Source organism: Bombina bombina, chromosome 2 (genome assembly GCF_027579735.1).
Source record: "Bombina bombina isolate aBomBom1 chromosome 2, aBomBom1.pri, whole genome shotgun sequence".
In the NCBI taxonomy this organism is placed as follows: domain Eukaryota; kingdom Metazoa; phylum Chordata; class Amphibia; order Anura; family Bombinatoridae; genus Bombina; species Bombina bombina.
This window is the reverse complement of record NC_069500.1, coordinates 1,418,028,795-1,418,046,086: the sequence shown is the minus strand read 5'-3', so window position 1 is coordinate 1,418,046,086 and position 17,292 is coordinate 1,418,028,795. Positions and strand designations below refer to the sequence as shown.

General features: G+C 41.7%; 1 protein-coding gene across 1 annotated transcript in view; it reads right to left on the bottom strand.

Annotated features, from left to right (window-relative positions):
- Positions 1–851: 851 nt before the first annotated feature.
- The window catches only part of LOC128647590 (PC-esterase domain-containing protein 1A-like), a 175,068-nt gene continuing 158,627 nt past the window's right edge, over positions 852–17,292 (bottom strand). Inside the window, exons 6-7 of the mRNA XM_053700345.1 lie at positions 963–1,052; positions 852–895 (exon numbers count right to left, since the gene is read on the bottom strand). Of these exons, the coding sequence (XP_053556320.1) occupies positions 852–895; positions 963–1,052 (134 nt within the window). The remainder of the gene's footprint in view (positions 896–962; positions 1,053–17,292) is intronic.

Below are 17,292 nucleotides of genomic sequence, written 5' to 3'. Positions count from 1 at the left end.
GACACGTCTCTGCCAACCTCCTGGGACGAAAGGCAAAGAATGACTGGGGGATGAGGGGAGTGGGAGGAGTATTTAAGCCTTTGGCTGGGGTGTCTTTGCTTCCTCCTGGTGGCCAGGTTCTTATTTCCCAAAAGTAATGAATGCAGCAGTGTACTCTTTCCATTTAAGAAGAAAAAGCGATATAGGATGCTTGGGATTTTTGAAGGATTGGCGTGGTCCAATGCACTGGAGCTCCGGTATTACGCTGCTTTCATGGCAGCATCCGGCTTCGCCCCTGCAATTTTTTTAAAAGTATTTTTTTATTAAATAGTGTTATTGTGAGTGTAACTTTACTTTGTAATGTATTTTTTAAGTGTTTTGTGACCCTTTTTGCATTACAATCATTACAGAATAAATCGCAATTAAGCTCAAGTGATCAAGTTTACTTTCAACTTGCAATACGAACAGAAAACCTGACGCATGAAAACACCCACAATAAACCCCTTTTCGCTCGAGCTTAACACTTGTAATCTGGGCCTTAATGGGTGCACCACCTGGCTCATTATACTGTCCTTCCGGGTAAAGTTTAAGTCAATATTAAGCTTAAATTAGCTACTACATTTTTATTTAATGACACAAATTATCATTAAATCAGTTTATGTTGAATTACGTAATTTGTGCTTTGAAAACATTGAGTGACATTTATAAACAGCATATGTTATAGTATAGCTATGTATTACACTGCCCCCACCCAGTTGCTTTATGACGACACCCGGCTGGCAACATTTTTTTGTTGAGAACAAGGAGTTAGTTTAGGTTTCATCATGTTGGCATTGCACATGGGCAGAAAGATTGGCATTCTCAAAATAGGATTAACGCAAATGTGTTGTTACCTTCTGAGAGCCAAACAGTGACCCTTTATGCAACAGCACACATTTGACAATAAGACAACACACCAGACAACACACACAAACAGGACTCACCGTTCTCATTACAGTAGTTCCCATCAAAACTTAAATATCCTGGCATCATGGTGCCAACAATCTGAGGGCTGTCATCTAAAAAACAGGGATCTAAACAGGGTAGGTTATGGGTTAGGCAGTATAGCTGATTTTTAAGCATATTCATATTTAATGTGACAGGTGTGCGACTATGAGGCGGCATACACCGTTGAACCTCAAGATAAGGGCCATGTGACAATTTTTATATTCCAATGATACCCAACAAGTGGCATGCAACTTCTAGTTATCAGTGGAAATGAGAGCAAGGGTTAAATCAGCTGGAGATTTCAGCTACGAAAAGTTATGCACTTTACAGTTATATAAAAAGAGTAACCTGGGCTTCTAAATATATTCACAAAAGGGCAAATGCTGCGATTAAATGGTCAGCAATTAATTTGGTAATTGGTAGTTAAATAGACCAGCAAAATTAAACAGACATTTTACTTATTATACTTGAATATTCTGCAACCTCCAATCTGGACTCTAATGTTACCTTGTGCTTATTGAGTTCCACAATAAAAACTTTAATAAAACACAATAACCTGAAACCATTTTGGATTCTTTTAAATTTTGGAGAGTACTATTAAAATGCTTATATTAGAGGTATTATAGCTACTACAGAAGAACTTTACTAACAGTTCTACCAAATACAGTTTTACTGGGAACAATTACAGTATATTCTCAAGAAAAACATAATTTATGTAAGAACTTACCTGATAAATTCATTTATTTCATATTAGCAAGAGTCCATGAGCTAGTGACGTATGGGATATACATTCCTACCAGGAGGGGCAAAGTTTCCCAAACCTTAAAATGCCTATAAATACACCCCTCACCACACCCACAATTCAGTTTAACAAATAGCTAAGAAGTGGGGTGATAAGAAAGGAGCGAAAGCATCAAAAATAAGGAATTGGAATAATTGTGCTTTATACAAAAAAATCATAACCACCACAAAAAAAGGGTGGGCCTCATGGACTCTTGCTAATATGAAAGAAATTAATTTATCAGGTAAGTTCTTACATAAATTATGTTTTCTTTCATGTAATTAGCAAGAGTACATGAGCTAGTGACGTATGGGATAGCAGATACCCAAGATGTGGAACTTCCACGCAAGAGTCACTAGAGAGGGAGGGATAAAATAAAGACAGCCAATTCCGCTGAAAAAAATAATCCACAACCCAAATCAAAAGTTTTGATCTTTATAATGAAAAAAACTGAAATTATAAGCAGACGAATCAAACAGAAACAGCTGCCTGAAGTACTTTTCTACCAAAAACTGCTTCAGAAGAAGAAAAACACATCAAAATGGTAGAATTTAGTAAAAGTATGCAAAGAAGACCAAGTTGCTGCTTTGCAAATCTGATCAACAGAAGCTTCATTCCTAAAAGCCCAGGAAGTAGAAACTGACCAAGTAGAATGAGGCGTAATCCTTTGAGGCGGGGATTTACCCGACTCCACATAAGCATGATGAATCAAAGATTTTAACCAAGACGCCAAAGAAATGGCAGAAGCCTTCTGACCTTTCTTGGAACCAGAAAAGATAACGAATAGACTGGAAGTCTTCCTAAAATCTTTAGTAGCTTCAACATAGTATTTCAAAGCTCTAACTACATCCAAAGAATGTAACGATCTTTCCTAGAATTCTTAGGATTAGGACACAATGAAGGAACAACAATTTCTCTACTAATGTTGTTAGAATTCACAACCTTAGGTAAAAATTGAAATGAAGTCCGCAACACCGCCTTACCCTGATGAAAAATCAGAAAAACAGAATTAATGCTTACCTGATAAATTACTTTCTCCAACGGTGTGTCTGGTCCACGGCGTCATCCATAACTTGTGGGATATTCTCTTCCCCAACAGGAAATGGCAAAGAGCACAGCAAAAGCAAAGCTGTCCATATAGCCCCTCCTAGGCTCCGCCCACCCCAGTCATTCGACCGACGGGAGAAAAAAACAGGAGAAACTATAGGGTGCCGTGGTGACTGTAGTTAAAGAAAGAAATTCATCAAACCTGATTAAAAAACCAGGGCGGGCCGTGGACCGGACACACCGTTGGAGAAAGTAATTTATCAGGTAAGCATAAATTCTGTTTTCTCCAACATTGGTGTGTCCGGTCCACGGCGTCAGCCATAACTTGTGGGAACCAATACCAAAGCTTTAGGACACGGATGAAGGGAGGGAGCCAATCAGGTTACCTAAACGGAAGGCACCACGGCTTGCAAAACCTTTCTCCCAAAAATAGCCTCCGAAGAAGCAAAAGTATCAAATTTGTAGAATTTGGCAAAAGTGTGCAGGGAAGACCAAGTCGCTGCCTTACATATCTGATCAACAGAAGCCTCGTTCTTGAAGGCCCATGTGGAAGCCACAGCCCTAGAAGAGTGAGCTGTGATGCGTTCGGGAGGCTGCCGTCCGGCAGTCTCATAAGCCAATCGGATGATGCTTTTCAGCCAAAAGGAAAGAGAGGTAGCAGTAGCTTTTTGACCTCTCCTTTTGCCAGAATAAACGACAAACAGAGAAGACGTTTGTCTGAAATCCTTTGTTGCTTCTAAATAGAACTTCAAAGCACGAACTACATCTAAATTGTGTAACAAACGTTCCTTCTTTGAAACTGGATTCGGACACAAAGAAGGCACAACTATTTCCTGGTTAATATTCTTGTTAGAAACAACCTTTGGAAGGAAACCAGGTTTAGTACGCAAAACAACCTTATCTGAATGAAACACCAGATAGGGCAGATTACACTGCAGAGCAGATAACTCAGAAACTCTTCTAGCAGAAGAAATAGCAACCAAAAACAGAACTTTCCAAGATAACCTCTTGATATCTATGGAATGTAGAGGTTCAAACGGAACCCCTTGAAGAACTGAAAGAACTAAATTCAGACTCCAGGGAGGAGTCAAAGGTCTGTAAACAGGCTTGATCCTGACTAAAGCCTGAACAAAAGCTTGAACATCTGGCATAGCTGCCAGTCGTTTGTGTAACAAGACAGATAAAGCAGAAATCTTGTCCCTTTAGAGAACTCGCAGATAATCCCTTATCCAAACCTTCTTGGAGAAAGGAAAGGATCCTGGGAATTTTGATCTTACTCCATGAGAATCCCTTGGATTCACACCAACAGATATATCTTTTCCATATTTTATGGTAAATTTTTCTAGTTACAGGTTTTCTGGCTTGAACCAGAGTATCTATCACAGAATCCGAAAACCCACGCTTAGATAAAATCAAGCGTTCAATTTCCAAGCCGTCAGCTGGAGAGAAACTAGATTTGGATGTTCGAATGGACCCTGTACTAGAAGATCCTGTCTCAAAGGTAGCTTCCATGGTGGAGCCGATGACATATTCACCAGGTCTGCATACCAAGTCCTGCGTGGCCACGCAGGAGCTATCAAAATCACAGAGGCCCTCTCCTGTTTGATCCTGGCTACCAGCCTGGGAATGAGAGGAAACGGTGGAAACACATAAGCTAGGTTGAAGGCCCAAGGCGCTACTAATGCATCCACTAGAGTCGCCTTGGGATCCCTGGATCTGGACCCGTAGCAAGGAACCTTGAAGTTCTGACGAGACGCCATCAGGTCCATGTCTGGAATGCCCCATAATTGAGTCAACTGGGCAAATATCTCCGGGTGGAGTTCCCACTCCCCCGGATGGAATGTCTGACGACTCAGATAATCCGCCTCCCAGTTTTCCACTCCTGGGATGTGGATCGCAGATAGGTGGCAGGAGTGATCCTCCGCCCATTTTATGATTTTGGTCACTTCTCTCATCGCCAGGGAACTCCTTGTTCCCCCCTGATGGTTGATGTTAGCAACAGTCGTCATGTTGTCTGATTGGAATCTTATAAATCTGGCCTTTGCTAGTTGAGGCCAAGCCCTGAGAGTATTGAATATCGCTCTCAGTTCCAGAATGTTTATCGGGAGAAGAGACTCTTCCCGAGACCATAGACCCTGAGCTTTCAGGGAGTCCCAGACCGCACCCCAGCCCACTAGACTGGCGTCGGTCGTGACGATGACCCACTCTGGTCTGCGGAAGCTCATTCCCTGGGACAGGTGATCCTGGGTTAGCCACCAAGTGAGTGAGTCTCTGGTCTTCTGATCTACTTGAATCACTGGAGACAAGTCTGTATAGTCCCCATTCCACTGTTTCAGCATGCACAGTTGTAATGGTCTTAGATGAATTCGCGCAAAAGGAACTATGTCCATTGCTGCAACCATCAACCCTACTACTTCCATGCACTGAGCTATGGAAGGACGTGGAACAGAATGAAGAACTTGACAAGCGTTTAGAAGTTTTGACTTTCTGACATCTGTCAGGAAAATCTTCATTTCTAAAGAATCTATTATTGTCCCTAAGAAAGGAACTCTTGTCGACGGAGACAGGGAACTCTTTTCTATGTTCACCTTCCACCCGTGAGATCTGAGAAAGGCCAGGACGATGTCTGTGTGAGCCTTTGCCTTTGAAAGAGACGACGCTTGTATCAGAATGTCGTCCAAATAAGGTGCCACTGCAATGCCCCTTGGTCTTAGAACCGCTAGAAGGGACCCGAGTACCTTTGTGAAAATCCTTGGAGCAGTGGCTAGCCCGAATGGGAGAGCCACAAACTGGTAATGTTTGTCCAGAAAGGCGAACCTTAGGAACTGATGATGATCTTTGTGGATAGGAATATGTAGATACGCATCCTTTAAATCCACGGTAGTCATAAATTGACCCTCCTGGATTGTAGGTAAAATTATTCGAATGGTTTCCATTTTGAACGATGGAACTCTGAGAAATTTGTTTAGAATTTTTAAATCCAGAATTGGTCTGAAAGTTCCCTCTTTTTTGGGAACTACAAACAGATTTGAGTAAAACCCCTGACCTTGTTCCGCAGTTGGAACTGGGTGTATCACTCCCATCTTTAACAGGTCTTCTACACAATGTAAGAATGCCTGTCTCTTTATTTGGTTTGAAGATAAGTGAGACATGTGGAACCTTCCCCTTGGGTGTAGTTCCTTGAATTCTAGAAGATAACCCTGAGAAACTATTTCTAGTGCCCAGGGATCCTGAACATCTCTTGCCCAAGCCTGAGCAAAGAGAGAGAGTCTGCCCCCTACTAGATCCGGTCCCGGATCGGGGGCTACCCCTTCATGCTGTTTTGGTAGCAGCAGCAGGCTTCTTGGCCTGTTTACCCTTGTTCCAGCCTTGCATCGGTTTCCAAGCTGGTTTGGTTTGCGAAGCATTACCCTCTTGTCTCGAGGCTGCAGAGTTGGAGGCCGGTCCGTTCCTGAAATTGTGAAAGGAACGAAAATTAGACTTATTCTTGGCCTTGAAAGGCCTATCTTGTGGAAGGGCGTGGCCCTTACCCCCAGTGATGTCTGAGATAATCTCCTTCAATTCTGGCCCAAAAAGGGTTTTACCCTTGAAGGGGATATTAAGCAATTTTGTCTTGGAAGATACATCCGCTGACCAAGACTTTAGCCAGAGCGCTCTGCGCGCCACAATTGCAAACCCTGAATTTTTCGCCGCTAATCTAGCTAACTGCAAAGCGGCATCTAAAATAAAGGAATTAGCTAACTTAAGTGCGTGAATTCTGTCCATAACCTCCTCATACGGAGTCTCTCTACTGAGCGACTTTTCTAGTTCCTCGAACCAGAACCACGCTGCTGTAGTGACAGGAATAATGCACGAAATAGGTTGCAGGAGGTAACCTTGCTGTACAAAAATCTTTTTAAGCAAACCCTCCAATTTTTTATCCATAGGATCTTTAAAAGCACAATTATCCTCTATAGGAATAGTAGTGCGCTTAGCTAGTGTAGAAACTGCCCCCTCGACCTTAGGGACTGTCTGCCATAAGTCCTTTCTGGGGTCGACCATAGGAAATAATTTCTTAAATATAGGAGGGGGGACAAAAGGTATGCCGGGCTTCTCCCATTCCTTATTCACTATGTCCGCCACCTGCTTGGGTATAGGAAAAGCGTCGGGGTGCACCGGAACCTCTAGGAACTTGTCCATCTTGCACAATTTTTCTGGAATGACCAGGTTGTCACAATCATCCAGAGTAGATAGCACCTCCTTAAGCAGAGTGCGGAGATGCTCTAATTTAAATTTAAATGTCACATCATCAGGTTCTGCCTGTTGAGAAATTCTACCTGAATCAGAAATTTCCCCATCTGACAAAACCTCCCTCATGGCCACTTCAGATTGGTGTGAGGGTATGACAGAACAATTATCATCAGCGCCTTCCTGCTCTACAGTGTTTAAAACAGAGCAATCGCGCTTTCTCTGAAATGCAGGCATTTTGGATAAAATATTTGCTATGGAGTTATCCATTACTGCCGTCAATTGTTGCATAGTAACAAGCATTGGCGCGCTAGAAGTACTAGGGGTCTCCTGCTTGGGCAAAACTGGTATAGACACAGAAGGAGATGATGTAGAACTATGTCTACTCCCTTCATCTGATGAATCATCTTGGGCAACTTTACTATCTGTGGCAGCACTGTCCTTACTTTGTTTGGACGCTATGGCACAATTATCACACAATTTTGAAGGAGGAGACACAATGGCTTCTATACATACAGAACATACTAGTTACAAATATAGTCTGTATCTAAGAGGATAGAGACTAGAAGAATGCACTTGAGTAGCACTTGAGTTCCTAGAAATAATATGATGTTTGTATGAGACTTAAACACTCGCTAGGAGTCAATGGGTTGAAAGGAAAATTAAAACATAACTTTTATTAACTAAACATGAAATAAAAAATATGATGTGTACGTGTGTGCATTTTAAAAACACATAGCAGCTTTAAAAATATAAGTGGCTCTAAGTATCAAGAAAATCAGTTGTCTTGGACTAGAAATATAGGTGGATTATATAAATACTGATTAATGTAAATCTATCTAACTGATAGTTTTCTTATCCACTATAGTGTTATCCAATACTATAAGTTTCCCTAATGGAGTTGTTACTGTATCTGATAGGGTAATCGTGTGTTGAAGATGGATACAAAATTTGTATCAGTAAAGGATACTAGTAACTGAAGTACTAAAGTATGTTTGCACCTTCCATTATCATAGTGAATGGATTTCTAAATTGAGCTCTGTATTTTTAAATTATTACTTCTATTATACCAGATTATATTATTGATATGTGTATAAAGCAACAGCATATCTTTATTCAATATTCCATTATTTCATTCACTAATATATTACACTAGCTCAAATAGCTAGAATATATATATATCAGTATATACTGTATAATTAACCTGTTGTCTCAAGTTTATATCTGACATGTACGGGTGCTTGGTGTACTTTAACACAATTGCTCTTGAGAGTTTCAAGTTTGTGTTTACATTAGTAGTGGTGTTAATATTTCACCAATTTTAATACTTATGTAATTTGTACTTTGTGGCAAAAGTTATTTGGCTTTTTCTATCACTTAAACTATCTAGTCATCTGGCAGGCTTTCAGTGTCTTGCTTTTAAAATCTGCAGCATTCACTGAACAAAAACCTGCGTTTTGAATAATTGTGTAGATATCTTGTGGATGTTATTTTCTAGGTATCCAATATTTTTGTGTATCTATAGTTAGGTACTAGTTGCTAAAGTGCAAACTTAAGTAGCTAGTATAAACGTCTAACCATAATGCTTAGCAGTATCAAGAAATTATTTTATCTTTAGTTTCTTCTAAATCAACCGTTGTAAGCAATTATTAGTTGTAGTTTAGAGACGTTTAAAGTATAAATTGTTGTATTATCAAAAAGAAGTTTGCTGCTACTAGTACCAACATCTAGCCTCTATGCCTTTAAATACCAATAGAAAATTGTTGTTAAATATACGTTGAGCCTGCCACACTAACTGACTAGCGGTTCTAACTTTCAAATATTGTTGAATAATTTACCAACAACACTTATTACTACCTTGTCGCTGTAGCCTTACGGTATCACCATATGTGTATATGATAAATTGTTTAAATTTATATAAGAAAGGAAGGAGTAGTGTCGGCGGTTGGCGGTTATGGCTTTTGTAATAATAGCTTATGAAATGCCTTTAAAGTTTGCCACTGGTACTTTAGAAATAATGCCTGGAGTCTAGTATTGATCTAGTCCGGATTTGCCACTTCATCAATATAGTAATTAAAGTTTGCTATGCCATTAAAAAAACAATGACAGGGTATTTAACTGATACCCATCCCTAACATGTTTCGCCGATAGCGTTTCGGCGTTTTTAAAAGTTATGTTTTAATTTTCCTTTCAACCCATTGACTCCTAGCGAGTGTTTAAGTCTCATACAAACATCATATTATTTCTAGGAACTCAAGTGCTACTCAAGTGCATTCTTCTAGTCTCTATCCTCTTAGATACAGACTATATTTGTAACTAGTATCGTTCCATGCACAAGCACTCAAGCTCATTAGGCACATATGTACATACTGAATAAAAATACAGAGATTCAACAAATTGATACAGATAATCAAATATATTTTGATCACTAATAATTCAAACACATTCTCTGTATATATTTAATTACTAAACTGAGCGTTCCTACTCTACCTGTGTAGTGCTTTTGCTACTTTCTATCTAACATACAGAACATAGTTTATCTGAAGGCACAGACATGTTAAACAGGCTTAAACTTGTCAATAAAGTACAAAAAACGTTTTAAAACAAAACCGTTACTGTCTCTTTAAATTTTAAACAGGGCACACTTTTTTACTGAATATGTGAAAAACTATGAAGTAATTGTTCAAATTTTACCAAATTTTCACCACAGTGTCTTAAAGCATTCAAAGCATTGCACCCCAATTTTCAGACCTTTAACCCTTAAAATGACGAAACCGGAGCCGTTTATAGTTTTAAACCCTCTACAGTCCCAGCTACAGCCTTTGCTGCGACTTTACCAAACCCAGGGGGTATACGATACCAAATGAAGCCTTCTAGGGACCTTTTCAACTACTTCCAGACCCATACACATGCAGATGCATGTCCTGCTCTCAAAAGTAACTGCGCAGTAATGGCGCGAAAATGAGGCTCTGCCTACTACATAGAAGGCCCTTCCTGACTGGGAAGGTGTCTAAACCAGTGCCTGACATAAAAAAACGTTCCCCAAAGATATAAAATGTGAATTTCAACCTCAAGTTGTATAAAATGCCCAAATAAAGCAATCGATCTAGCCCATAAAGGTGTCTACCAGTTTTATAGCCCATATTAAGCCCTTTATTCTGTTTGAGACTAAGAAAAACAGAATTTATGTTTACCTGATAAATTACTTTCTCCAACGGTGTGTCCGGTCCACGGCGTCATCCTTACTTGTGGGATATTCTCTTCCCCAACAGGAAATGGCAAAGAGCCCAGCAAAGCTGGTCACATGATCCCTCCTAGGCTCCGCCTACCCCAGTCATTCGACCGACGTTAAGGAGGAATATTTGCATAGGAGAAACCATATGGTACCGTGGTGACTGTAGTTAAAGAAAATAAATTATCAGACCTGATTAAAAAACCAGGGCGGGCCGTGGACCGGACACACCGTTGGAGAAAGTAATTTATCAGGTAAACATAAATTCTGTTTTCTCCAACATAGGTGTGTCCGGTCCACGGCGTCATCCTTACTGGTGGGAACCAATACCAAAGCTTTAGGACACGGATGAAGGGAGGGAGCAAATCAGGTCACCTAAATGGAAGGCACCACGGCTTGCAAAACCTTTCTCCCAAAAATAGCCTCAGAAGAAGCAAAAGTATCAAACTTGTAAAATTTGGTAAAAGTGTGCAGTGAAGACCAAGTCGCTGCCCTACATATCTGATCAACAGAAGCCTCGTTCTTGAAGGCCCATGTGGAAGCCACAGCCCTAGTGGAATGAGCTGTGATTCTTTCGGGAGGCTGCCGTCCGGCAGTCTCGTAAGCCAATCTGATGATGCTTTTAATCCAAAAAGAGAGAGAGGTAGAAGTTGCTTTTTGACCTCTCCTTTTACCGGAATAAACAACAAACAAGGAAGATGTTTGTCTAAAATCCTTTGTAGCATCTAAATAGAATTTTAGAGCGCGAACAACATCCAAATTGTGCAACAAACGTTCCTTCTTTGAAACTGGTTTCGGACACAGAGAAGGTACGATAATCTCCTGGTTAATGTTTTTGTTAGAAACAACTTTTGGAAGAAAACCAGGTTTAGTACGTAAAACCACCTTATCTGCATGGAACACCAGATAAGGAGGAGAACACTGCAGAGCAGATAATTCTGAAACTCTTCTGGCAGAAGAAATTGCAACTAAAAACAAAACTTTCCAAGATAATAATTTAATATCAACGGAATGCAAGGGTTCAAACGGAACCCCCTGAAGAACTGAAAGAACTAAATTGAGACTCCAAGGAGGAGTCAAAGGTTTGTAAACAGGCTTAATTCTAACCAGAGCCTGAACAAAAGCTTGAACATCTGGCACAGCAGCCAGTTTTTTGTGAAGTAACACCGACAAGGCAGAAATCTGTCCCTTCAGGGAACTTGCAGATAATCCTTTTTCCAATCCTTCTTGAAGGAAGGATAGGATCCTAGGAATCTTAACCTTGTCCCAAGGGAATCCTTTAGATTCACACCAACAGATATATTTTTTCCAAATTTTGTGGTAAATCTTTCTAGTTACAGGCTTTCTGGCCTGAACAAGAGTATCGATAACAGAATCTGAGAACCCTCGCTTCGATAAAATCAAGCGTTCAATCTCCAAGCAGTCAGCTGGAGTGAAACCAGATTCGGATGTTCGAACGGACCCTGAACAAGAAGGTCTCGTCTCAAAGGTAGCTTCCAAGGTGGAGCCGATGACATATTCACCAGATCTGCATACCAAGTCCTGCGTGGCCACGCAGGAGCTATCAAGATCACCGACGCCCTCTCCTGATTGATCCTGGCTACCAGCCTGGGGATGAGAGGAAAGGGCGGGAACACATAAGCTAGTTTGAAGGTCCAAGGTGCTACTAGTGCATCCACTAGAGCCGCCTTGGGATCCCTGGATCTGGACCCGTAGCAAGGAACTTTGAAGTTCTGACGAGAGGCCATCAGATCCATGTCTGGAATGCCCCACAGCTGAGTGACTTGGGCAAAGATTTCCGGATGGAGTTCCCACTCCCCCGGATGCAATGTCTGACGACTCAGAAAATCCGCTTCCCAATTTTCCACTCCTGGGATGTGGATAGCAGACAGGTGGCAGGAGTGAGACTCCGCCCATAGAATGATTTTGGTCACTTCTTCCATCGCTAGGGAACTCCTTGTTCCCCCCTGATGGTTGATGTACGCAACAGTTGTCATGTTGTCTGATTGAAACCGTATGAACTTGGCCCTCGCTAGCTGAGGCCAAGCCTTGAGAGCATTGAATATCGCTCTCAGTTCCAGAATATTTATCGGTAGAAGAGATTCTTCCCGAGACCAAAGACCCTGAGCTTTCAGGGATCCCCAGACCGCGCCCCAGCCCATCAGACTGGCGTCGGTCGTGACAATGACCCACTCTGGTCTGCGGAATGTCATCCCTTGTGACAGGTTGTCCAGGGACAGCCACCAACGGAGTGAGTCTCTGGTCCTCTGATTTACTTGTATCTTCGGAGACAAGTCTGTATAGTCCCCATTCCACTGACTGAGCATGCACAGTTGTAATGGTCTTAGATGAATGCGCGCAAAAGGAACTATGTCCATTGCCGCTACCATCAACCCGATCACTTCCATGCACTGAGCTATGGAAGGAAGAGGAACGGAATGAAGTATCCGACAAGAGTCTAGAAGTTTTGTTTTTCTGGCCTCTGTTAGAAAAATCCTCATTTCTAAGGAGTCTATAATTGTTCCCAAGAAGGGAACCCTTGTTGACGGGGATAGAGAACTCTTTTCCACGTTCACTTTCCATCCGTGAGATCTGAGAAAGGCCAGGACGATGTCCGTGTGAGCCTTTGCTTGAGGAAGGGACGACGCTTGAATCAAAATGTCGTCCAAGTAAGGTACTACAGCAATGCCCCTTGGTCTTAGCACAGCTAGAAGGGACCCTAGTACCTTTGTGAAAATCCTTGGAGCAGTGGCTAATCCGAAAGGAAGCGCCACGAACTGGTAATGTTTGTCCAGGAATGCGAACCTTAGGAACCGATGATGTTCCTTGTGGATAGGAATATGTAGATACGCATCCTTTAAATCCACCGTGGTCATGAATTGACCTTCCTGGATGGAAGGAAGAATAGTTCGAATGGTTTCCATCTTGAACGATGGAACCTTGAGAAACTTGTTTAAGATCTTGAGATCTAAGATTGGTCTGAACGTTCCCTCTTTTTTGGGAACTATGAACAGATTGGAGTAGAACCCCATCCCTTGTTCTCTTAATGGAACAGGATGAATCACTCCCATTTTTAACAGGTCTTCTACACAATGTAAGAATGCCTGTCTTTTTATGTGGTCTGAAGACAACTGAGACCTGTGGAACCTCCCCCTTGGGGGAAGTCCCTTGAATTCCAGAAGATAACCTTGGGAGACTATTTCTAGCGCCCAAGGATCCAGAACATCTCTTGCCCAAGCCTGAGCGAAGAGAGAGAGTCTGCCCCCCACCAGATCCGGTCCCGGATCGGGGGCCAACATTTCATGCAGTCTTGGTAGCAGTGGCAGGTTTCTTGGCCTGCTTTCCTTTGTTCCAGCCTTGCATTGGTCTCCAAGCTGGCTTGGCTTGAGAAGTATTACCCTCTTGCTTAGAGGACGTAGCACCTTGGGCTGGTCCGTTTCTACGAAAGGGACGAAAATTAGGTTTATTTTTTGCCTTGAAAGGCCGATCCTGAGGAAGGGCGTGGCCCTTACCCCCAGTGATATCAGAGATAATCTCTTTCAAGTCAGGGCCAAACAGCGTTTTCCCCTTGAAAGGAATGTTAAGTAGCTTGTTCTTGGAAGACGCATCAGCCGACCAAGATTTCAACCAAAGCGCTCTGCGCGCCACAATAGCAAACCCAGAATTCTTAGCCGCTAACCTAGCCAATTGCAAAGTGGCGTCGAGGGTGAAAGAATTAGCCAATTTGAGAGCATTGATTCTGTCCATAATCTCCTCATAAGGAGGAGAATCACTATCGACCGCCTTTATCAGCTCATCGAACCAGAAACATGCGGCTGTAGCGACAGGGACAATGCATGAAATTGGTTGTAGAAGGTAACCCTGCTGAACAAACATCTTTTTGAGCAAACCTTCTAATTTTTTATCCATAGGATCTTTGAAAGCACAACTATCCTCTATGGGTATAGTGGTGCGTTTGTTTAAAGTGGAAACCGCTCCCTCGACCTTGGGGACTGTCTGCCATAAGTCCTTTCTGGGGTCGACCATAGGAAACAATTTTTTAAATATGGGGGGAGGGACGAAAGGAATACCTGGCCTCTCCCATTCTTTATTAACAATGTCCGCCACCCGCTTGGGTATAGGAAAAGCTTCTGGGAGCCCCGGCACCTCTAGGAACTTGTCCATTTTACATAGTTTCTCTGGGATGACCAACTTGTCACAATCATCCAGAGTGGATAATACCTCCTTAAGCAGAATGCGGAGATGTTCCAACTTAAATTTAAATGCAATCACATCAGGTTCAGCCTGTTGAGAAATGTTCCCTGAATCAGTAATTTCTCCCTCAGACAAAACCTCCCTGGCCCCATCAGACTGGGTTAGGGGCCCTTCAGAGATATTAATATCAGCGTCGTCATGCTCTTCAGTATCTAAAACAGAGCAGCCGCGCTTACGCTGACAAGTGTTTATTTTGGCTAAAATGTTTTTGACAGAATTATCCATTACAGCCGTTAATTGTTGCATAGTAAGGAGTATTGGCGCGCTAGATGTACTAGGGGCCTCCTGAGTGGGCAAGACTCGTGTAGACGAAGGAGGGAATGATGCAGTACCATGCTTACTCCCCTCACTTGAGGAATCATCTTGGGCATCATTGTCATTATCACATAAATCACATTTATTTAAATGAATAGGAATTCTGGCTTCCCCACATTCAGAACACAGTCTATCTGGTAGTTCAGACATGTTAAACAGGCATAAACTTGATAACAAAGTACAAAAACGTTTTAAAATAAAACCGTTACTGTCACTTTAAATTTTAAACTGAACACACTTTATTACTGCAATTGCGAAAAAACATGAAGGAATTGTTCAAAATTTATCAAATTTTCACCACAGTGTCTTAAAGCCTTAAAAGTATTGCACACCAAATTTGGAAGCTTTAACCCTTAAAATAACGGAACCGGAGCCGTTTTAAACTTTAACCCCTTTACAGTCCCTGGTATCTGCTTTGCTGAGACCCAACCAAGCCCAAAGGGGAATACGATACCAAATGACGCCTTCAGAAAGTCTTTTCTAAGTATCAGAGCTCCTCTCACATGCGACTGCATGCCATGCCTCTCAAAAACAAGTGCGCCACACCGGCGCGAAAATGAGGCTCTGCTTATGCTTTGGGAAAGCCCCTAAGGAATAAGGTGTCTAATACAGTGCCTGCCGATATTATTATATCAAAATACCCAGATAAAATGATTCCTCAAGGCTAAATATGTGTTAATAATGAATCGATTTAGCCCAGAAAAAGTCTACAGTCTTAATAAGCCCTTGTGAAGCCCTTATTTACGATCGTAATAAACATGGCTTACCGGATCCCATAGGGAAAATGACAGCTTCCAGCATTACATCGTCTTGTTAGAATGTGTCATACCTCAAGCAGCAAGAGACTGCACACTGTTCCCCCAACTGAAGTTAATTGCTCTCAACAGTCCTGTGTGGAACAGCCATGGATTTTAGTTACGGTTGCTAAAATCATTTTCCTCATACAAACAGAAATCTTCATCTCTTTTCTGTTTCTGAGTAAATAGTACATACCAGCACTATTTCAAAATAACAAACTCTTGATTGAATAATAAAAACTACAGTTAAACACTAAAAAACTCTAAGCCATCTCCGTGGAGATGTTGCCTGTACAACGGCAAAGAGAATGACTGGGGTAGGCGGAGCCTAGGAGGGATCATGTGACCAGCTTTGCTGGGCTCTTTGCCATTTCCTGTTGGGGAAGAGAATATCCCACAAGTAAGGATGACGCCGTGGACCGGACACACCTATGTTGGAGAAATGGCTTACCGGTCCCCATGAGGGGAAAAATGACAGCCTTCCAGCATTACACAGTCTTGTTAGAAATATGGCTAGTCATACCTTAAGCAGAAAAGTCTGCCAACTGTTTCCCCCAACTGAAGTTATCTCATCTCAACAGTCCTATGTGGAAACAGCAAACGATTTTAGTTACTGCTGCTAAAATCATACTCCTCTCACAAACAGAACTCTTCATCCTTTTCTGTTTCAGAGTAAATAGTACATACCAGCACTATTTTAAAATAACAAACTCTTGATAGTAGAATAAAAAACTACAACTAAACACCACATACTCTTCACCATCTCCGTGGAGATGCTGCCTGTGCAACGGCAAAGAGAATGACTGGGGTGGGCGGAGCCTAGGAGGGACTATATGGACAGCTTTTGCTATGCTCTTTGCCATTTCCTGTTGTGGAAGAGAATATCCCACAAGTTATGGATGATGCCGTGGACTGGACACACCAATGTTGGAGAAAGGAGGTTCACAAAAAAGAGCAGATAACTCAGAAACTCTTCTAGCAGAAGAGATAGCCAAAAGGAACAATACTTTCCAAGAAAGTAATTTAATGTCCAGAGAATGCATAGGCTCAAACGGAGGAGCCTGCAAAGCTTTCAAAACCAAATTAAGACTCCAAGGAGGAGAGATTGACTTAATGACAGGTTTGATACGGACCAAAGCCTGTACAAAACACTGAATATCAGGAAGATTAGCAATCTTTCTGTGAAAAAGAACAGAAAGAGCAGAGATTTGTCCTTTCAAAGAACTTGCAGACAAACCCTTATCCAAACAATCCTGAAGAAATTGTAAAATTCTAGGAATTCTAAAAGAATGCCAAGAGAATTTATGAGAAGAACACCAAGAAATGTAAGTCTTCCAAACTCGATAATAAATCTTTCTAGATACAGATTTACGAGCCTGTAACATAGTATTAATCACTGAGTCAGAGAAACCTCTAAGTATTAAGCGTTCAATCTCCATACCTTCAAATTTAATGATTTGAGATCCTGATGGAAAAATGGACCTTGAGATAGAAGGTCTGGCCTTAATGGAAGTGTCCAAGGTTGGCAACTGGCCATCCGAACGAGATCCACAAACCAAAACCTGTGCGGCCATGCTGGAGCCACCAGCAGTACAAATGAACGCTCCATTAGAATTTTGGAAATTACTTTTGGAAGAAGAACTAGAGGCGGAAAGAAATAAGCAGGATGATAA